Source organism: Crassostrea angulata, chromosome 3, assembly GCF_025612915.1.
Source record: "Crassostrea angulata isolate pt1a10 chromosome 3, ASM2561291v2, whole genome shotgun sequence".
In the NCBI taxonomy this organism is placed as follows: domain Eukaryota; kingdom Metazoa; phylum Mollusca; class Bivalvia; order Ostreida; family Ostreidae; genus Magallana; species Magallana angulata.
Window position 1 is genome coordinate 49,367,737 of NC_069113.1, and position 22,319 is coordinate 49,390,055.

At 33.7% G+C, this 22,319-nt stretch overlaps 2 protein-coding genes across 3 annotated transcripts; one reads left to right on the forward strand and one right to left on the reverse strand.

The window, feature by feature from the left end:
* Positions 1-62: 62 nt before the first annotated feature.
* Positions 63-13,483, reverse strand: LOC128178000 (gliomedin-like). Of its 2 annotated transcripts, none has more exons than XM_052844951.1 (16): positions 12,956-13,483; positions 6,254-6,311; positions 5,903-5,929; positions 5,541-5,600; positions 5,345-5,362; positions 5,134-5,151; positions 4,733-4,750; positions 4,437-4,454; positions 4,262-4,279; positions 4,149-4,175; positions 4,023-4,040; positions 3,855-3,872; positions 3,147-3,689; positions 2,784-2,858; positions 2,446-2,541; positions 63-2,119 (listed from the first exon to the last, which is right to left on the reverse strand). In XM_052844951.1, the coding sequence occupies exons 1-16, from the start codon at positions 13,247-13,249 to the stop codon at positions 1,365-1,367; spliced, it is 2,061 nt and encodes a 686-aa protein (XP_052700911.1). In that variant the 5' UTR covers positions 13,250-13,483; the 3' UTR covers positions 63-1,364. The 2 variants fall into 2 exon arrangements, with proteins under 2 accessions (XP_052700911.1, XP_052700912.1); XM_052844952.1 differs by lacking the exon at positions 12,956-13,483 and adding an exon at positions 7,003-7,291.
* A 3,295-nt stretch (positions 13,484-16,778) lies between these two features.
* LOC128177699 (uncharacterized) lies at positions 16,779-22,296 on the forward strand. The gene is made up of 5 exons (XM_052844521.1): positions 16,779-16,959; positions 17,053-17,235; positions 19,898-20,158; positions 20,402-20,658; positions 21,596-22,296. The coding sequence occupies exons 1-5, from the start codon at positions 16,832-16,834 to the stop codon at positions 22,294-22,296; spliced, it is 1,530 nt and encodes a 509-aa protein (XP_052700481.1). The 5' UTR covers positions 16,779-16,831.
* Positions 22,297-22,319: the final 23 nt, after the last annotated feature.

The following is a 22,319-nucleotide window of genomic DNA, read 5'->3' on the forward strand; positions in this document are numbered from 1 at the left end:
GAGCATCTGTCTGTGGATGATACATGTTCGGTTTTAAATCAGACATAAACAAGTATGGGCAATCCGAAAGCTTTATTTCTGATCAAGTCAACTTTGTTCAACAAATTATGGTTATTTTTCTGAATGGAAAACCAAGATAATCTTTAAGGTGGTATGGGACACCTGTCAATTTTAGTGTGGATAAAAGTACATAATCATTATCAGAATACTTTCATCAGTTACATGTATATAATCTTCAAATTTTACAATGATTGACCAAAAAATATAAATAAAGGACGGTTTAATTTTTTTCAACGGGTGAAAATTATTTTGAAAGTTTATTTTGAACACAATTAAACGATATTTTGTTTTATAAGTTTATTCCTCCAGGATTTCCGATGGGGGAGTGGTATCCTAAAACGAGAAAAAAAGATATCGGCGGGATTCGAACTCATTACTTACTGATTCGTAGTTAACGTTCTAACCCATTGCGCAACGCAATTAAGTATAACTTTAGGGGAAAAAACTTTTATTTTATACTTGATTTTTAAGTTTATTTCCATAGAACATATATAGAGATGTCCCATACGACCTTGAATTTATTGTAACACAAAACATTTACTCGCAGATAAAACAATACTGTGAAGGAACATTTTCAAAAACAAAAGCTGGATGAAAAATCAAATCACTAAATCTTTGAGGAGGCTCGGCGGTCAACAAACTATCCATCAGATCTACCTTAAATATTTACATGTATATCGCTTTTGTTTTCAACTATTGTCAAGTCAAAAAATATCTTAGATGTAAAATTTGAATTTTTTTCTTTTAGAAAATTTGAATTTTCCAGGAGGGGGCAGGTGTCCGGAACCCGACCCTCCTCTAGATCCGCAGATAGTTTGAAATTGCCGCGACCATCCAGCCCTCTTTGGTCATTAATTTTTCTTTTTCCGGCATACTTGTATATGACCTCTATCAAAGAAAAAAACGCCACTTTAATTTGAAATGAAGATGCACACCGCATTTATAACGAAACAGAACAATGCAAAATAACAGTCACTGCCTTTTTAGAGTACAAGCATTGTATGAAATAGAATTGAAAAGGGTTTTGTGCATAAATATACATGTATATGATATATATTTGCATAATTCATAAAATCTTCGTAAGAGAAAATACATTACATGCAACAGCAATTTCTGAAAAACCAATTAAGTGTTTTTCCTTATTCTGCATAAACCAATCATTATGATTTCAAGTAAATGTCTTTGTGAATAAAAGAAATAAACATAACGAGATGTACACTACATTTAAAATTAAGATAATCTTATTGCAACAATTAATGTAAAATAGATATGCTTTAAAACATATAGAATGTGTGGATTAATGTTTACTCGAAAAGTATTTGGTAGTCAATTTGCCTGCCATCGTCCCAGCCTAAGATTCTACTCAGTCGTGGATTCCTATTATTATAGAAACTTATCATGGAACTATCTGCAAACGGATTGATAAAATCCAATGATATTGGTATTGTTTTCATTTCGAAAAGATCATAAGCAAAGTCAATTGTAGTTCGTTGTACTGAAGCACTTTTTACCAAGTACAAAATTCCACAGGATATAAACCCGTTACCATATTGACGCGAGTTCACGGGGACTTTTATCTGTCTGTATTCTCTTAAAGTACCAGGATAAAATTGCAACACATACGTATAAACAGAATCGTTCTTCTTGGAAAAAATCAGCCACAGACCATTATCATCTGCTTCTAAATCATAGTACGAGTTGCTCCCCTTATACAAAGTTCTATCGTCCTCAAAATTTGAGTCATCTACGTCACTTGCCATGACAACGGATTGCAAACGCATATCATAACACACGATCTTCATCGTTCCCTTCCAGTGATAACAAAATGTGCCGTTGTACACAATGTGATTTGTTCCTTGAAAATAGAACTGTGTTAGGTTGTACGCAGTTATTTCCTGTGTGTTTTCTAAAGACGTGTACTCCTTTAAGAATTGACCACTCACACCTTCCGCTATCCAGATCCGCTCCGAATTCACCACCTGATCCCTCATCCAACACCCTTTAGCCGGCCCAGTTTTCATTTTAAAAAATGGAATTCCAATTTTCTTTATTAGGCAATCTATAACAGAGAAATACCGGTATTTTTTTAAACATCATAACTAATGCTTACCATTACTTTTGTATATCATGAATCGAATGTAAAGAGTAACTACATGTACATGTACAGATTTTGACAAGGAGACATGGATAATGAATCAATAATGCACTTAAAGTAATTTAAGGAATAAGAGATCAAGAGTGATTCTTTGTGACATTAATGAAAATTCCCATTTCAAGTCAGTGCCAGTTACATGTATACTGAGTATATAGTTTTATTATGATACGGATAAAGACATTATAAATAAAATAAATGTAAATATTTAGCACTGAAACAAATATACTGACAACTTTTCCTTGGCCTGGGCGTTGTTGGAATGGGAGTTGTTGTTGTTGTTGTCGTCGTCGTTGTTGTTGTTGAAGTGCTCGTTGTGGTGGACGTTGCTATGGACACACATTACAAAAATCAAATTAATCTCTTTTAGTATTTACGTAATTATACCTTACAAGTCCAAATAAACAAAATAACGATAGAATAAAACGGTTTTCACTTAAAAATTCAATACTTGTCTGTAAACTATATCAGACCTATGTATAATGAAATTAAAGTGCATAATTATATAACATGATGTTATTATCACGACACCACAGTTAAGCTAGAGTTGCCTGTGATATCGGACACATACGCGTGCAGGCTACGATGTCGGTCGTCATGTCCTCTTCCTGTATCATCGTGACGGGGCTGGTTGTTGGTGGCGTTCCTTGAGTGAACAAATTAATATTAAATCACTTGTGGGAGATCTTTAGTAATCATTTTTATTTATAATAGCTTGTGTTCTCGCTTTCACAATTAACTTAAGACAATTGTGTAAGTCTACAAAAGAAGTGCTATAATGTACATGATATACATGATGTCCTTCGTTTGAAGATGGAGAATTTTGTCAAATTGATGGATTTTAAAAAACGCTTCTTTTAAAACAACGTTAATATATACTGTTGTAATAAAAATGTGACAATTAAGTGCTAGGATATTTGTGACCCTGTCTTACCTAGGTATGAACAAGAACAAAGACACGTTTCATTTGACGAAGGCGACCATGCTACTCCTTGGGTCCCCTTCTCTCCGCGGTCACCCTTAGGACCGGGTTTACCATCTTCACCTTTAGAACCTGTATCGCCCTTCTCTCCTACAGAACCTTCTATCCCTCTTTCCCCTTTGGGACCTTCATTTCCTTTGTCACCTTTGGGACCTTCATTCCCTTTATCACCTTTGAGACCTTCCATTCCTCTTTCACCTTTGAGACCTGCTGCCCCTTTGAATCCAATAGGACCTCTTGGTCCTACATCTCCAGGTACTCCCTTATGTCCAGGAAATCCCATTTCTCCCTTTTGTCCGGGAAATCCCGCTTGACCGGGAAAACCCTTTTCTCCCTTTTGTCCGGGAAATCCCGCTTGACCGGGAAAACCCTTTTCTCCCTTTAGTCCAGGAAATCCCATTTGTCCGGGAAATCCCATATCTCCCTTTGGTCCACGAAATCCCCTTTGACCGCTCATTCCACTGTTCCCTTTCGGCCCTGGGATGCCTCGACTACCTAGCGAGTAATTCATCAAGTTTATGAAATAAAATGTAATTGACCTCATTTAGTTAAAAAGGACTTAAAACTGATTTTTTTTTACAGTTAAATGTCGATAAATTATGAATTTACTTGATCGAAGAAAATCAAAAACATGCATAGATTGAATGTAAATCATTTTACCTTGATTTCCTACCTCACCTTCAAAACGAAAATTATAAAAAATTATTTAAAACAGTGACAAAATGTAAATAGTTTAAAATCGAAAATATGTTTATTTTTTGTACGTTAATTCAAATAGATACTGTTAAAATACATACCGGAATGTTCCAATATACGAGGAAAACTTACCTTTTTGTCCCTTTTCGCCTAAGTTGGGAAATGAGGAAAACATAAATAAGGATTATATTTTCAATGGATGTTCATATATGTAATTATTAAAGCAAGTCGAGAAAAAGGAGATAAAAAAGTACTCACCTATAGGCCCCTCAGGTCCGGGGTCTCCTACAATAAGTTTTCAAGAATATATTATGTTTAAGGAATGTTTTTCGTTATCATGGATTCAAAATTGTAACTTTTTACCTACTCACCCATATTGCCCTTTGCTCCTAGAAAAATAATATTTCCAATTAGTCAATACTTTAAAAAACCAATCTTCATTTTTTGACCAGGAGATTGCTTTACTTATTTTTGCTGATAGTATAGTGACGCATTATGCTTAGAAGTGATGTTTGTATGGAAGATTGGAAAAAGTTCTATATTTACCAGATATGCCTTGGATTCCTGAAAATGAGAAAAGTTTCCATATGATGAAGACTATATTAAATTTTAACCACTGTGTGTATACCCCCATAAACTAAGTTTTTAAAATCGTATCATTCTATACTAGAATTTAAAGGCCACGTCATCAAGCGAACAATTAGGATCACGTGATCTGGTGTACAAATTGAAATATTATAATACAATTGGCCAGGAAAGAAAACATTCCCAACTTTTTATTGACAGAAGTCGGAAAATAACCTTTAAAAGACTTTTAACAACAAATAAATAAATCTGATTACCTGGCAAACCTTGCGATCCTGTAAAAGAGAAGTACATAGAAGGTGGTATCATTATTTTCCATACCTTGCATCATTATACACGCACGTGTAATTATAATAATTAATAATTTTATTATTATTTTTTTGTAAAGTTCAATGATAAAATGACTTTTAAAAGAAGTGCATCGGGCTCCAACACAGTCTAGCATTAAAACAATAAGTAAATGTACCAGAGATTGCAATCTATGAGAGCGAGGATAAATATATCCTTTCATTATAAGACGTTATTGATGCGTCTAGATCCAAATGAATTTCATGAAATGACAGTAATGAATTCTTATTGAAACATACAGAAAAAAACCCATCATGAGACAGCCATAGATATTATAGATAAAACGGATTCATATCTTAAAAGAACATACCTATATCTCCACGTTTTCCTGCAAAAAGTACATTAAATACAGCAATATATATTCAAACAGCATATGTTGTATACAAATCAAACCCAAAATTGTCAAATCACTGGTTATTAGAAGAGCGTCCAATAAATGTACGTCTCTAGAAAAAAAATGGTGTGTCGGGTTAACTAAATATTATTTTGAATACTCAGTAATATATAGTATCAAAACTCACCCGGTAATCCAGGCAAACCTATAAAGTTATTTGGAAAACTTTACTTAATGTTAAATGAAACGCAATTGCTAAACAACACATATTATACCAATACATGCACATAATCAAAGAAATGATTACATTAATTTAAATACTAGTAAGAGGATTTATTTTATCCGAAGCTCAGTTACATTTTCCCCTTTAATCATACGCTTACCTTCATCCCCTTTTTCTCCTTTGCAACCTTTGATGCCTTTCCCATCGATGCCTGGTTCTCCTATCAGAAGTGAGAGAAAAGATGACAAGACGAAAAATATTACACACAATTGTTGGATTTTATACTCAGTGCAACTTTCTTCTTAAGCTTTTCAATTACTGTTAATCGGCATTGCTTCGTTTAGCGTTTTGGCAATCTCTCCTGTTTTTATCAGACATTCTGCATTGATTGGCAGCTTTTGATTTATTTCGCACGTAGAATAAAGATCTCTTATCATCAACGGTATACAGTGTATGGAAATTAAAAAAGCGTTGACTAAAAATTGTTTTACTATTGCCAGCAAATGTAGCGCTAATGCTCACCCTTGGCTCCTTTTGGTCCAGGAAATCCTGAAAAACATACCCCCCCCCCCCCCCCCAAAAAAAAGCGCGGTTATAAGGATTTTAATGAATGTACATGTATACAAAAAAAGGTCATTGAACCGTAATAAATCAAAACAAATTTTACATAATGTATGTCAATTTTGCGTAAAATTAATGCGATAGATACAATAAATAATGAAATTAACGCTTTATTTTATATATTTTATATATTTGCTTTTGAAATAATAAACTTCTTAGAAATAACTTAACAATTGATCGAAATCAAGATCAATACCCCAGCTAAACTTTAAATAAGTATTATCCCGAGTGTTCATTGCCTAATTATTTTACCTTGCAGAAATTGTAGGTCACAGTCAGAAACGACTCTCGTGCAAAATTGTTCAATTGACTACAAAAGAAAAAAAATTCTTATATCTTGAACCAAAAGCGCTTGAAGACCCCCTCCCCCTCTAGAAAACCCCGGGGTAGTTGGTAGTTGATAGAAATTCCTTTAAAGTCATAAACAAAACATATTTCATTTTAAATATAAAAAAATGAAATGTACCAGGGGTCTAAATTGGGGGGGGGGGGGGTCCTGACCTCAAGCACCTGTGGTCTTGAATATATTATGCAACTTCTCAGTCTAAACAGGCACGTAGCATCGGGGGAGAGGGGGGGGGGCAAGGGGAACTTTTTTGCGCAGCAAAGATTTTTCTTAAATTTACATACAAAAAATTGAATTACCATGGAGTTGCTCCCCCCCCCCCCCCCCCCCCCCCAACTTTTCTGTGTCCATGAAAAAATGAATTGAAAATAAGGAAATAAACAGTGAAAGTGAAGTGAAAAGTATACCCCTCCCTCCCCCTGGATTAGGATTTTCAGAATTTTGGAAAGTAACCTTTTCCCTTTTTTTTCCTGTTCAAGATTTTTTGGATGACTCTGCCCCCCCCCCCTAACTTTCAAATACGATGCTACGTATACGTGCCTGCTAAAACATAACTTTGTAAACACCACCCTTGACTCAATTATGCTCTGGACTAAACGATGATATCCACATATTTATTATAAAAAGAGACCATGAAAGCGTTTTTACTACTTACCGAGTTTTTATGGGGAATGAAACTGCGCCGCAGACGATTAGTTTTCCGGCGTAATTTATTGACGTAGCTTTTGTAAATATTTATCGTCTGGTCACTAAGAGCACTAGGGGCACAATTGTTTCTAGTGGTAAGATACAAGACTCCAGTCAGGAACGTATTCACAGAAATCAACAAATATATGATTTTAATATGCAGAGCATGATCGCTTCGAACCTCCATTTTGTTTATGTAAGAGCTCTGTTCCAGCTAGCTTATCAGGCATTTCTCTTGATGGTTTCTACAGTTATTATAACACTGGAGTTTTTCACCAATCTTATCGAGCTACATTGGGTTTTTTTTTCTCTTTCACGTCGGAGTTATACATTGTTAATCTATATTCTATGGTTTTATATTTCTTATTAAAAAAAATTCCCGCCGGTTGAATGTCTATAGGAGTACGTTCATGTACGTATATAATTAGAAGATTGCATTAATTTTATTGTAACTCGTTGGAAATGGATCAAATATTTTGATGCTAAACATCAATTGGAATTTTATACAATATGAAATGTAACAGCTGATCTAATTCTTTTGGTTCAAGATTTTTGAAACATCCACAAAGCAAAGAAAAAATGAAATGAAATTTAAAAAGTTGAATACATGTATTGCCAAAATAATAAAACTTTAATTTACAATCTTTCGGGCTTATTAGGAATTTTTTGTACTCTAATTATTCAATATCTTTCCAGGACGTACATATATTTTGTATATTTAAACTAAATTTTCTAGTTGTCCCAGTCTTTTCCGTGTACCCCTTCAAACCCGATAATTATAAACTGCTTTTGTTTTATTTGGACAGAAGCATAACTTCATTTAGTTTAAACTTTATTTCATTTTGAATTGTACATCAATATAAACAATAAATAATGCAAACAGGATTCGGAAACAAGTTGTTACAACTTATATTAATCCGTTTCCTTAAATTGACTTTCAACTATTAAAAACGATAGTTGCCCTTGCTGAATGGCAAGTATATTAGGAACAACAAATGAAAAAAAAGATGGAATTGATGGAAAAATTTAACAAAAAAAAAATGAAAAGGGAAAAATATGATGGAAAATATACAGAGAGAGATATCATAACTTGAATTAACATTAGAAGTGACCGAGTAATAAACAGTCGTACGATGCAAGAATAACAAAATCGACAATACGGTAGCAAGTGGAATTAAGTTACAAATCGTTTAGTAGCAGAAATAAAATGATGTACATGTTTGAAAATGTTTGTATTATAGGAATAATTTCTATCTGGGTCTCCAAATAACAGAATGTTTAAAGTGACCGGTCTTAATGGGTCAATGAATTTTTTCCTTGCATCAGTGTATAGAGGACATTCTAATAAAAAGTGTATTGTTGTTTCAATTTGTCCACAGGCACAATTAGGATTATTTATTATATGTTTTTTGGATAAATGCGAATTAAGTATACTACAATTGAGTCTAAGTCGTGTGTGTAAGATCTGTTCTGTGCGCTTACCAAATAGAAAGTGTCTTGGGGTTTTACAACAGTTTGAGTTAAGCACACTTCAAGCAACTTCATTTGTTGAATATATTTTATAAAATATGTTTATTTTGAAAAAAAAACCCACTAAGATCTCGAAAACTCTATCAGTTTTGCTGTAACTTATATAGTTTAATAATAAAAAATAATATTAAATGACGATGCTGTCACAGCAACCGAAAACATATTAAGATTTGAATTTTTAAAAATCATGCTTCGGAATTCTTGGTCGTAATGCAATAAATAACAAAACTTAGAATAGATAGAAAATATGTAGAAAATATCTGTTGAAGTTTAAAACATTGTTATCATAATTTTGCAAAAGAACGCGCGTTATGTGTTTGTACTCAAGTTCAGCATACGAGGCTTAATCAAAAAGCTCCCAGAAAGTACGTACGGTGTCTATCTGCTTTTGGGGGTAAACAATATGCATTTTCTTAGTTTTAACATATTTTATTGTATATATAATATACAGTGAGTTTGAACACATGTTCTAGCAACTTACTAGGTTCTCACTCTAATAAAAATAATCTATAATTTTCTTGAAAATATGTAGTGATTATTATTTTAGATTTTGAGATGCATGAAATAGTATACTGTATTCACGTTAAATGACATTACGTGTTTATGGAGATGCTGGGTTTGTTGAGCAGCCAAGTTTAACGAATTAGAATAATCCAAATTACCAAACTTAAACATTTTTATCATTGGCTCAAAATCAGCCACAGAAGTTTGTCATAATTAGGAGGGTTTTTTTTCTTTCAGCAAGTGGCGTCTACAATATAATATATCCTCCAAATAAAATTCAAATTCAACGTCAAAAAGCAACTCAAATTGATAACAATAATAATTTGATAAAGGTGAAGATTGTATGTTGAAAGGGTCAAGAGCTATGATACGTGCCTGCGCCGGGTACACCGACCACCGACTTGTTTCTGTACTGTCATAAACAAACTATTAATTATTTTGTTATATTACTTTGCTGAATTATTCGTTTAGGTTCCTTCATTAATTATGCCAATTTTCATTAAAATTCGTAAATTCGAAAGAGAGATATTTGTGTTGTCTCAATAATTTCCGAAAAACCCTCGTATACAAGTGAAATACATAATTATGGAATCCGGATAGGGCCATGTAGCTCACTATCGTGCCATCGCACCATGGAGGTTGGGGTCGCGTCAATCGATCCATCATATAATATTTATCTTATTATCTAAGGTTGGTCCTATACTCGGCAATGTTTTGGTTTCTCTCTCTGAAAATCATAATTTGACACCATATGTAATTAAAAAATAAACAAAAAATGTCTAAATTACTGTTCTTACTAGAATATCAAAAACATGTATACCTCCCTTTTTTATAAAAAAGGTTTCCCGCCAATTTCAGTTCATTACAGTTTTATAAACGTTTTCAAATAAAACAAGTTTCCAATTTACATTTTTCATTTATTTTCAAGTGTTATGTGAGAAACACTTTTATACACTTGTCATTTTTATTGATAAAATGATTTTAAAAAAAGGAAAGATATTTTGTAGGGATAGCATGGAAATAAGAAAATCAAAAAATTACAAAATTTGCAAATACTTTTGTAATTTGATAGTAAACTGGATAATTTTTTCATTTAGAATTTTATTCTTTTATCTGTTGCTCTTTTAAAGCAAACACACTTATTTTTGCCACAGCATTTAAAACATGTAGGGCCTATACCCCCATTTTGTTCAATCAACTTACTTTTAAAACATGTAGGGCCTATACTCCCATTTTCTTCAATCAACTTGACCTTGGTGAAATGTCATTAATCATTTTTTCTTCCAACATTTTCTCAGTAATTTAGTTTGTATGTTTTAATAATATGTAGCTCTAAGATTGGTGTGTTTGTAAAACTTGTGTAAAATTTACATCTAAATACTATTCATGTACAAATACACTATTTTTTTAACGTATAGTAGTTAAAGATCAAAATCCTCTGAACACGCAGAAAATACTGACTGGTCTGATACTAAAGAAATAATATTTATTAAATAAAAGATCTATCCAAAAATTCAGTGCTTAATCACTAATGATAATTACATTTTTAAAGCGCTAAGCATAGCTCAGCGCTTTATTGTCGTTAGACTTCTACTTCCGGTGCATCGAATAACCGCCTCCTATGAGCAGAAGTTTACATCATTTAAACTGGTTAGGGAACCAGTTTCAGGAGTTTGTGCACATTATTGCACGGGCAATTGTGAATCCAATGTACGGGCTATTGTGAATGTAATGTACGGGTCTTACATACATCATTGCAGGGCTGACACGCAGTGATTGGAAAATATAGTGCGTATATATAAGCTGAAATGTTATATACATATATCTGTTATATATTTACAGAAGCTGGGTTAGCGCTTTTCAGTACTATCAGTACTTTGATTCAATACAGTGTCGCACTCAAAATTTACAACATGATAACCATTAGCTGCAATAATGTAGCCCTCTCCCGATTTTTTTTTTGGGGAGAGGGCTACAACTCCATAGGATCTCCGTAATGGTGCAAGTGCGGGAGTGATTCACTCCCGCAACGATTTCGTCTCAAATCGTATATAAATGACGATAACATCTGCATTTCTTACCTGAACTCAAATATTGTAGATGTCTTTGGCATAAATTAATCCAAATATATCAGGTATAGTCCATATATTGGTTATTTTTCGTGTATGTCAACAACGCTAGTTGAATTTGTCCGCCATGTTTACTGACCTTGACCGGTTTTATTTTGAGACAGCCAATGAGAATTTAGGAGCGGATCTTGAACTGAATATATAATTAACGCGGTAAATATGAATTTTTCAGTATCATACCAGTTCCTTAGATGATGTTTTAGTGATAGAACGAGGTTAGATAAATTATTTACAGTGACATTCACGTTATCAAGCCCATCAAAACTCCAAGCGTAAATCCCATAAAATCACGCGAGAACTGTCATGGCTGCTGAAAAAGACGACTGGTAAACATGCTGATGGGTTTTATCTGGTTTTGATTTTTATACGGTTAGTTTGTTCAACCTGAATTAAAAAATCATTTTATCTAAAGGAAGTCAAAAATAAAATAGGTCTTTTCAGACCGAAGTCAGTCGCATTAAAAATTTAATTTTGCACCATTACGGAGATCCTATGGAATTGTAGCCCTCTCCAGTATTAAACATCAGATATAAAAAATCGGGGAGGGCTACATTATTGCAGCTAGATAACCATGTACACACAGAAATATCCATGATGATTTTTATTGAGTAAGGAACCACTTTAAGGGGTAAATGTTATATGATAAAAAAGGTTTATAGTTACATGTTTAAGATTGAAAATATAAATGTGTAATTATTTGAGAGAGAGAGAGAGAGAGAGAGAGAGAGAGAGAGAGAGAATATAAAAATATTTTATCAAAAGATATATTCACTAAGTAGGTAATAGTAATTTTGTGTTAAAACTGTTTACAATCATAATGAAAACAGAAAATTTATTGTATCTTAGAACCAAAAAATTTTAAGTTGATACTTAAACTCAGTCCCAACGAAAAGATAAAGGTAGCTGAGAGACGGACTGCCCATTCCTCAAAGTTTAGCCCGTCATATTTGTGACATTTTGATATATTTTCTTCTTCTAATTCTAGTACAAAATTCCTTATCAATTGCATCCCCTTTCTCAATATTCATGATACAGATTTTCTTACATACAATTTATGTCTTAAATTTTAAAATGCATTTCTTAAGTTATTGTTATAGTAGCTCGTTATCCGTCTGTGGAAATTCTAATCAACGCAAACAGAATCGTATAAAATTCAAACAGTCCACCAACACTAAATTTTACAAACCGAACAACCACCCTGAACCACCCCGAGTCCACTTTACAGGTCGTAAAAGTCCTCTAAAGGGACAATCATCTACTCAGGGGCATTGTGATGGCAATTTCGATGACATGGCCGGAGATTTAATCAGAGAAATAAGGCGGTAAACTTTATGCTAACCTTTAACAAACTGTACAGGCTTTACCCACAAAGAAACCCTGTGTTTGAAAATTACTTCACCAAACGATATTACAAAGGACTGCTTTGATGTATTATTATTAAATAATTAATTAAAAGATTCGAACTGAGACAAACACAGTTACGTGCATTTTTTTGATGGACTAACTTTTGTTCATTCTTGTCAAAAAATCTAATAATACATATGATAAACTTTTATTTACTCGAAATTATTATCAAAACGTTGGACATCTGCATACATGTACAATTCTGCTGCATTCCTTTTATTCAGATAATTCAAACATCAACAAATCAACCAAATACTTTACTTAAAGAACACGTTTATAGTTCACTAAATATTATAAATAATCGAATAAACAAACAGTGTATTTTCTCCGCAAAAAGAAAAAATGTAAATTTACCATTGGATACAAGTCAATGCCTGAGGAGGAAAGTCCGGCAAATGTGACGTCCTGGAACATATCCGGTGGTTCCACGTGGTTCCGCTTGGCTCTTTGCATTTCGTCCTCAGTTATATTTCTATAGCTAGGATACCTAAACATTCTCCACTTCACCTTGTCTAGGCGTTTAAGTCCGGAATATGCCTCAAGAGAAACCCACAGAGCAGCGATGCTGAATGCGGACAATATAAACAGGAGGATGTAGATAATTCTCAGGTGGAAGAGCACACGGTGTGTCTCCATTGCCCGCATCATAGCGTAGAGGGTTCATTCATGTGAAGATGGCAGGAAAATCACGCACGAACTGACGGCAAAAATATAATGTAATAGGTGAGTCCTATCCGTTCAACGCCATTTCACTAATGGGTTTCGATAAACTATTGTCTGTCATAGTGCACATGCAGAGAAATCCAATATAACATCGTTAAAAGGCCAACGTATTTGTATCTTGCGGATCAAACGTTTATGATTTTATCATTCCAGTTCCCCATAACCTCGACAAATCTTTGATTTGGCGGTTATAATGAGCTCCTCAGTATTTGTAAATGTCTAAGGTAGATCTACCGATAAACCAGAGTAATCTCCTGTACTTGAAAGTTCGACTCCCTCGGTTACAAATGGAGCCCTGTTGCGTTCAGTAGTTTGATGGAAGGTCGGAATTATTACGTCATATTTTACAAATTACGAAATCTTATATAAAACCCTTTCTAAGAATGCTCATGTTAATGTTGAGGATGGCACCAGAACTGAGAATTTGCACCAATGTTTATCGGTATGTAAGCGAGGGCATTATGGTCTTCTTTTCACCTCTGCATATATGTGCGTAATCTGTTGTATTTAAACCAATTATTTATGATAATTCTGACATAGATGCAATATCTTATATTGAATGCTTTGAACGTAAAAAAATAGATTGCAATACAATATTATAATATATGACGAAATACACCTCTGCAATTGCGCTCGTAGATTTAAGCATTCAAATACAGCTATTTAGTAAACATACTCTCTTGAGACTTAATTTGCGGTGTACACCTGCCTAAACACATTTTAATTACGCAATCAGCAAATGCGCCTAGTACTTTTCTCTGATTGCCTTTTTCTTAACTCTCAATATCTTGTCTACTTTAAAGGAGTGTTCGATAAATCTGAGACATGAAGATTTTTTGCGAAAGTAATTGATTAATTGAACAAAGATGCTTATTATTGTGCACTTTGAATTAAAGAAAATGATAGAATCATTTTGGTCTTTGTACTCAATGTTGGATCATTTTGCGATTATTTTTTTCTCTAACAATTTTACAAATTTACACACCACGACTTGATTAAGAATATTAATTTTGACAATAAATGCATGGCTGTCCACAAATTGACAATCCAACGAACCACTATTTTTCAAACTAATCTTTTTAACATTAATTTCTCGAAATAAAAAATAAAAAAGCTACATAGTAATATATCAATGAAAATGTAAGAAATGATTGAAATTTAATGTCTTCCGAAAAATTTAAAATTTAATTTATTAACTCACCAAAGATCCACTGATGACATGTGCAAATTGATTTACATATACTTATACAATGTTTAAGTAAGATTGACCGTGAATGCGAAAACATGTAGATTTTTTACTTTAAATAGTTTATGTCTTGAAAAAAAATCATTTTTTGGATTGAAGGGCAATTTCGATGGGGTTTTCGTTGATTTACAAGGCCCATATACAATAAAGCGACTAAATAAATGTGCATGCAGCAAGTTATCTTAATTCTTACAAATTTGAAATATATTGGCTTAATCTTTAAACTTCAGAGGAATAAATGTTTATAAATCTTGCTTATAAAATAATTATAAGTCAATCAAGTCCTTTTTATAAAAATATAATGGTAAGTCAAACTTTCGTAACCCGTGCACAAAGTTTGCGAGTATCCTCTGTATCTGAAAACGGGCTACACACCTTTTGCTTGATTTGAATCTATTCACTGCTGAATGTACATAGTGTATTGTACGTGTTTTCCAATCCACAGTTTTTAAAAAGAAAACCATGATTAAACTGAAAAATTTATTTCAACTGATTTTCATGAAAACTTCTATATTTATTACATGAAAATATGTATAACTTAATCAATTCTAAATAAATGTTCCTATAGCACATGTGAATTAATATTTGTATAATCTTGTCGAACTCTTTGTAAGGTAACGATCTAAAGGTTGAAAGAAAAGTATATGAAGATTTTTTTTTATATGTCCAATATTTTGTGTAGAAAAAGTGGTCCCTTACGTTTATTCGAGTAGCAATTTTATTTTATAAAAACCAGCGTAATTGTGTATAAAATACTTGTGAAAAAACCTAGCGATTTTTTTTATGCGTTTTAATGATACGTTTAAGATCCTGTAAAAAAAAAATAACGTGTGAATATTTTTATCCCGAGCAGTCAATGTAAACAAAACAATTTCTCCAGGTTTAAAGCAGCTACCTAGAGTTGTGTTTGAACTTAAGATTGACATTTTATTGGTATTTTAGAGTTTTAAAGCCACTCGGGCCGTTTTTCTGCCGTCTCAAGTCGGACGAAAACAAACTTCATTTCAAAGAACATGTACTTTTAAACAACGTGTAAATAAACTTAAACAAACCCAGACAATGTTCCATAGTTTTGAAAAGAAAACATATTCAAACAAGAATTAATTTATAATTTACTATTGAGTTAAAAATAAACAAATCAAGGCTGTCTTTTTATATCAATTTTGCCACCACGGTGTTAATTCAACCTCAGCAAATGAAAAAATCAACAAATTGTTGAAGAGTGAAATAGTTCCCGTAAGTGCGAAGGGCGCGAACTGAGGATGCATTAATCGGAAGCTGGCCCTATTATAAACGTGTACGTATAGTGCAGCGAACAATCCCACAATTGGGAAAGAGAAAGGAGAGAAGGGGTGTTTTGCGGCGCTTACAAATCCTTTGTAATAGGATGGATAGTACAAGTGTTATCTTGCGGCTTATTATTGTTTATGCGACTTTTAGAAATTGGCATTTAGCAAAGTGTGAAGTTTTCTCGGAGTCTGAGCAATCCTCCATAGATGAGACGATAGAGGAATTAATGAAATGCAGGCAGATTCCAGGTAGGTCAGTGCAGGCTTGGCGGATTAATCGGGAGGCGTTTGTTGGAGATGATGCAGAGGAAAAATATAAATATCTCGTATTTACTTTGACACTGTAAATTAATGAAGAACATGTGGAGGCTTATGTTAGTAAAAATAAACAAAAGGAGGGAAGTAAACCGAAGGAATACAGAAACATTTTATAACATTTTTACCAATTTTACTCTGAAATCTGCAGTACAAGTCTATTGTAAATTTTAAAGACATGCATTATTTTGTTTGACATTGTAAATACCATCACATTTGCTTGTTCAATTACAAACATTCACAGAGAGAACTTTGGAATGTTCATTCTACTTCCTTACTCGTCGTAGTTTCGTAAACATCATCAGACTTATTTCCTTGAAAACGATTGTGAATATATTTTCATTAACATTGCAATGCAGCTAATATAAATTGTATATTATCATATGATTCTTATACTTCATCCTAAAAATTAAAGGGTACCAAGCTACAGCATGTAGAAGTTTCAAACTAAGTTGACGGGTTACAGAATAATTTTTGCTTAGAAACATAGATTCGACTAGAGGTACTAACAATTAATAGCTGTGCATACATTGATATTATTTAGTATTTTTAACGCCATACATCATCAATGGCGCAATTATCAAGATCTTACTTTACTTTACATGACTGGGATTGAGCATCACTAAAAAAGACCAGATTCTGGCTAAAGGCTACGGGATGGCGGACCTGGATGAAAACACCCCAATGACAGAAAACACTTTAACGTGTATTGGATCCGCTGCTAAGGCTTTTACCAGTGCTCTATTGGCTGTGCTCATCACAGAAGACAAAAAGAAACGCGGAACGTGAGTCTCCAAACCAGCGATATTTATATCTATTGCAAGGTCATAACACAAGATTGATAATACTTAAATTTAAAAAAAAATTGCTAATTGTAGCCTATCATGGAAAACTACCTTAAAAGAGATATTTGGGGAGGAGTTTCGATTGACCTCTGACCCTGTTGTCAGCTCACACACGACATTAGAAGACATTTTGTCTCATCGCTCGGGTGTTGGATCCGCCGACGCATTGCTAATGGCACAGGTGTATCCTGAAAAATACAGAGATGTTCTTCGAAGGTAAAACCGTTCATTGGCCCAAACCTAAATATTTATGTTAAAGATTTCTTCTCTTGAACAGATGTATTCTTGATTTAAGAAGGATGAGTGCCGTTTGCTTGATTTTGATGAATAACAGTTTGATAAGTCCAGTGCAGCACATATGTGTAAAATCAGAGGGGAATTTTACAGGACGTATATAACGGGATTTCCTTTATACTTTGTATCTAATTCATACAGTTTTAGGAATCTTATTGTGTTAATCAATATTTTAAAACATTTTAGCATCAGAAATGTAGAATATCTAGTTGAATATCCACAAGGATAACAGTTAAGCATATACAGATAACTACATGATCTTTAAGGATCATCTGATAACAAATCCTTTCCCTGAATTTCACTTTTTAAGTAATAAGCACCTAAAAATGCTTGTACTTCTGAGTTGATCCCTGCCAAAACAAACACCCCTTTTGTTTTGTTTTTGTTATTATATATAAAGCTTTCATTGTTAAAACATAGGTCATAGTAAGCATCATTTTATACACATGCATGTAATTATTTAGAAAAATACTTTCAATTTGAAAAACAACCAATTCACTGGTCAGAATATCTCTTATCTTATGTGTAAGAGGCTGATGTCTCAATACCCAGCCTCTAAATTTGCAAATATGAAAATGCTAGGTTCCAGGGAGGAAAACTTTATTTACCTGATGATTTTGCATATAAGCCTAATCTTTGATGATCATAAATATCGAAAAAATGTATTCACATTCAATTTATTGTTAGATCAGATATTAAGAATACAACTTTAATTCACTGTATCGTAATCATCACAAGATCAAGTTTTCTTTTGGTTTACCTCTACCTTAATAAAATTTCCTTTAAACCATTCTTGTAATCCAAATAATGGCGGGAAAGATCACGGAGAGTAAATTGGAACAAGACAAAATGTTTTTCAACTTGTAAATGGGATTCAGGAGAATCGAATAATGATTCAAGATAGTGCAATATTGTGGTGAGACATACGTATATGAAGATTTGATGATTTATAGGATAGTTTGTTGAACGTAAATTCTGCATTATTTCGCCAGAACATCAATAATTTAGGAATATCCCCATTGTTTATGAAGACTCAGCAGAATCTGTCCGAAATGTTGGAAATGTTGAACTTCCAAACAGACATATATAATACTTCATTGAAGATGGGGGAAATTTCGACAGTACTGTTTCACCAGAGACACAAATAACATAATGTTATTTATGTCTCTGGTTTCACATTGCTGTATTCAATACCCAAAACACAACAGTAGCCTGTAGGAAAGTTCAAAATTCTAAATTAATGTGATGACCTATGCTCATAACTTGAAACTGCTAGAACCTGTGACCTGGGAGGCCTCATGCGTAAACAGATAAGGAACTTGATACTGTCAGTGTGAAGCTGTCCATTGTTACGTACACAAGTGTGTGTTCTTTCTCTTTTTATGATATGATAAACTAATCTGTCCGCTATACATTTACTGTGCGTCTATAGCAATAAGCATTTCCGGTACCGTAGGTATTCTTTTTTGAGAAGTGGACAGGCATAGCCTACATCCAGGCTATGTAGGCTATGCCTGTCCACTTCTCAAAAGAGAATAGTACCGTAGGATGTAAACAAAAATCCGTTTTCTCATCTGTCAATCAAATCGGAGGAAATTTGAATTTCTGGATCACTTCAAAATTTAAAATGAGAATTTTTTAAAGAAGTAATGCATCAATAATGCTATATTACTAATCAGAGATGCTTTTCATTGTGCGTTAATTGCATGACAACATTTAGTTTATAGTTTCCTGATTAAAGTGTAAATTCGGGTAATTTCTTCTCTGAAGTGAAAGGTGGCAAGAACATTGAATTTCTTTCATTTTCCTCACTGGTTGCTATTTATACCCCAGAAAAGGTGTAAGAAAAGTAATGTTTAAATTTTGATAATAATTTCTTTTTGCTTAAAAAATATATAACTATAGAATGTTCTCCATTTTTTAAACATGTTTTCTAACTTGGCCTCCCCTTCAAACACCTTTTCATGCAACAATTTTTTTTTAAATTTACATAAGGAATTAAATTAATATGGAGTCCCCCTTCCTCCCCCTTTTTTGAGCAAGAATACGCACCCCTTCCCCCACCACGAATTATGATTTTTGTTATTTGCCTTTTTTCTATTTGCTTGTCAAGATATTTTGCCTTTCAAAAGTATTCACAGCGATAAAATCCAAAATTTTATCTGAAAACAGTATATACATTTATTCATAATCTTATTGATAAATCGTTCAGTGAAAAAATTCTCCTGTACTATGTTTTCAAAGGAATTGAAAAGAAGAATATATAATTAAAGAAAATATGCAACATGGAAACATTCTGCTTGCATCGCCGCATGAAAACACTATTGAATTAATTATAGCAGTCCTTTCTCACCAACAATTTTACATTCCAATTCCACCCGTTCAAGAGGGGTTAATAAGCACCGCCTAAATAAAAAAAAAAACCCACCCTAACTTACTTTCCACCTAATATATGTAACTGTGAAAATTAAAATCAACATAAAGAACCTTCACTATAAAAATAATCTAGTAAAAGAATTACACTTTCCAACCATAAAAAAAATCTGTTGACGATTAATTTGTATAATTCACGTTCTCGTTGCAGACGATTAATCCTCCTACCAAAGAAAGGCCAACTTAGAGGACAGTTCAGTTACAACAACTTGATGTACGGCTTGGCCGGAATGGCAGCAGAAGCTATAGGAGGGAAGCCTTATTTCGAGTTAATGAGGGAGAAACTGTTAGAGCCATTGAACATCACGACTGCCGTTCTGGTAGATAATCTGGATTACAGTCAGCCGCTGACCAGTAAACCCCATCAGATGATCAAGGGGTCGGTTAAACGAAGCGACCCCCGATTCTATAGGTATGTCAACTCATACCAACGTTACGTATTTTTTACAAACATGCGGGGGAGGGGTTTAATGTTCGGGCTTTTCCATTTAAAGATTATATTTTAAAATTAATACTTCCATTCTATAAGTGAGGATAAATACATAACTCATTTTCATAATCCAAATGTGGTACAAGAATCTTTTTTAAAATTATTTTGTTATGAATTTTGTCAACTAAAAAATGTCTAGCAAGGATTGATTTACTCATGTTCAAGATTAGGACCATTTTCGCCTGCTGGAGGCCTGTGTCTTTCCCCGACAGATCTGACAAAATGGTTATATTTTGTGAATACTCTTGGTACGACACCCTCTAAGAAGAGGTTAGTAAGCAGCTTCGATTTCATGGAAATGACCTCTTCTAAAGTGGCTCTGGATTTCCTGACCCAGCTGGGTTTTAGTCTGTTTGACCCCTATCCCCAGCCTTCCTACACCGCTTGGTACGGGATGGGCTGGTTCGGCAGATTCTATAGAGGTCAGTATAGGCTATTTAAAGTTTATTCAATAACGTTAATGTTCATTTCTCTTGTAAAAATATATCGTCTTGACCTTTTGAAAGTAAAATGTGGCTATGGATGGTACCGTTTTATGAAGCCAATATTGTGTAAAGCGTAAATAGGAAATTATTAGCAATGAATAACAATTTAAAAATACAAAAAATAATTTATTTCATTTGAAGTACGTTAATTAGAATAAAATTATTTTTCATGTGGAAACGGTAGCTTGAACGTTTTGAGGGGCAGTAAGTTTCGAATGGTAGAACCATTTTAACAAGACCTTGGACTTTCAGTAGAACGTAACGTCTTGCGTCAAAACATGTTAAAAATGACGCTGGTTTCAAGCGAAATATACACCGATTGCGTAGCCAGACAAATCTTTCAAAGAGCAATGGCCGAGTGAATGAATTAGACAGGCCTACGTCACATTGCTGTCTGACACCAATACCCAAAGTCCAAGCTCCTGTTAAAATACACGTAGTTCTATTTAAACTTGCGTTAAGACTTTGCACGGAAAAGTTTATCTTTTAAACAGTTTATTGTCGATTGGTTCTTGAGCAGGTATGACAAGCTGCTTGTCCGATTTTAAACTTCAGAAGTTTTATAGAAAGTGTGTTCGTGTAACGTTGAAGTTTGCATTGAAATGATTTTATTGCACTAACACTAAATGCAAAAATAATTTAGCGTTTCGTTATTTGATGTTTATAACTAATTGGAAAAGCAATTTAAAAAGACATGCATATACATGTATACACTCACAGCTAATATTACAGCAGGGACGTATATACTAAAACATATATACTATATACGTCCCTGTATTACAGAGAATCAATGAAGTATTAGCATTTAGATCAGTGCGTCATCATTATCAACAATATTTGGGATTACAGAGCTGAGTTTGTCACATATTTTCAGGTAGTGTCGACTTCTTCCACGGCGGATCCATGTTCTCCTACAATTCAGTGGTGGTCATGGACACGATCAAACAGACGGGAATTGCTGTGACGGTGAATGGCCTTAACCCTACCATCCTACAACTTGACCTTTACCCCCTTGCATACTACCTCAAGGATCTCCTTCTAGACAAAACGCCTTGGCTTAATAAAACAACCATTTGCTCCTACCCAGAACCCTGGGGGAACCCCTTTTTTCGACCACCGCCAACACAAAATGTCGAAGAGAAATACGTTGGAGAAACAGGCGAGTTTGTTGGGGTGTTTGGCCATACCTTGTATGGGGAGGTGCTGGTCACAGACAACAACCAGTCTATTGATCTTAAATGGGGGGAAGTAATGAAAGGGACTCTGTACGACCGCACGAACCTGCTTAGTTTCCGTTTGAGAGTAGATGATGATGTTTTTAGTGTACTTGGCAGTGAGATTGGAGATATTAAAGTTGTTTTTAATCAATTTTACTCAGGACAATATAACAACTTGGAAATCACATTTCAAGGCATGATGGAGAAATACAATTTCAGTAGGGATGTTGAATTTAATTTTTTTTTGCCATCTCAATCAACATCCTCATCCACAGCCCGACTGATTTCATTCACGACAGAGTTCTGTCCCTTTGTTTTAATAATGTCCATTCTTGTAAATCTTTTCAATAGATTGTGACATTTTAAATGTATCTGTCTCTC

Coding starts and splice junctions, on each gene's coding strand:
- LOC128178000 (XM_052844951.1), bottom strand. CDS start 13,249: ATGATGCGGGCAATGGAGACACACCGTGTGCTCTTCCACCTGAGAATT. Junction 6,312..12,955: donor GCATTGACTTGTATCCAATG/GTAAATTTACAT, acceptor TTTCTTTTGTAG/TCAATTGAACAATTTTGCAC. Junction 2,542..2,783: donor CGACATCGTAGCCTGCACGC/GTATGTGTCCGA, acceptor GTGTGTCCATAG/CAACGTCCACCACAACGAGC.
- LOC128177699 (XM_052844521.1), top strand. CDS start 16,832: ATGGCGGACCTGGATGAAAACACCCCAATGACAGAAAACACTTTAACG. Junction 16,960..17,052: donor GACAAAAAGAAACGCGGAAC/GTGAGTCTCCAA, acceptor TGCTAATTGTAG/CCTATCATGGAAAACTACCT. Junction 17,236..19,897: donor TACAGAGATGTTCTTCGAAG/GTAAAACCGTTC, acceptor TTCTCGTTGCAG/ACGATTAATCCTCCTACCAA.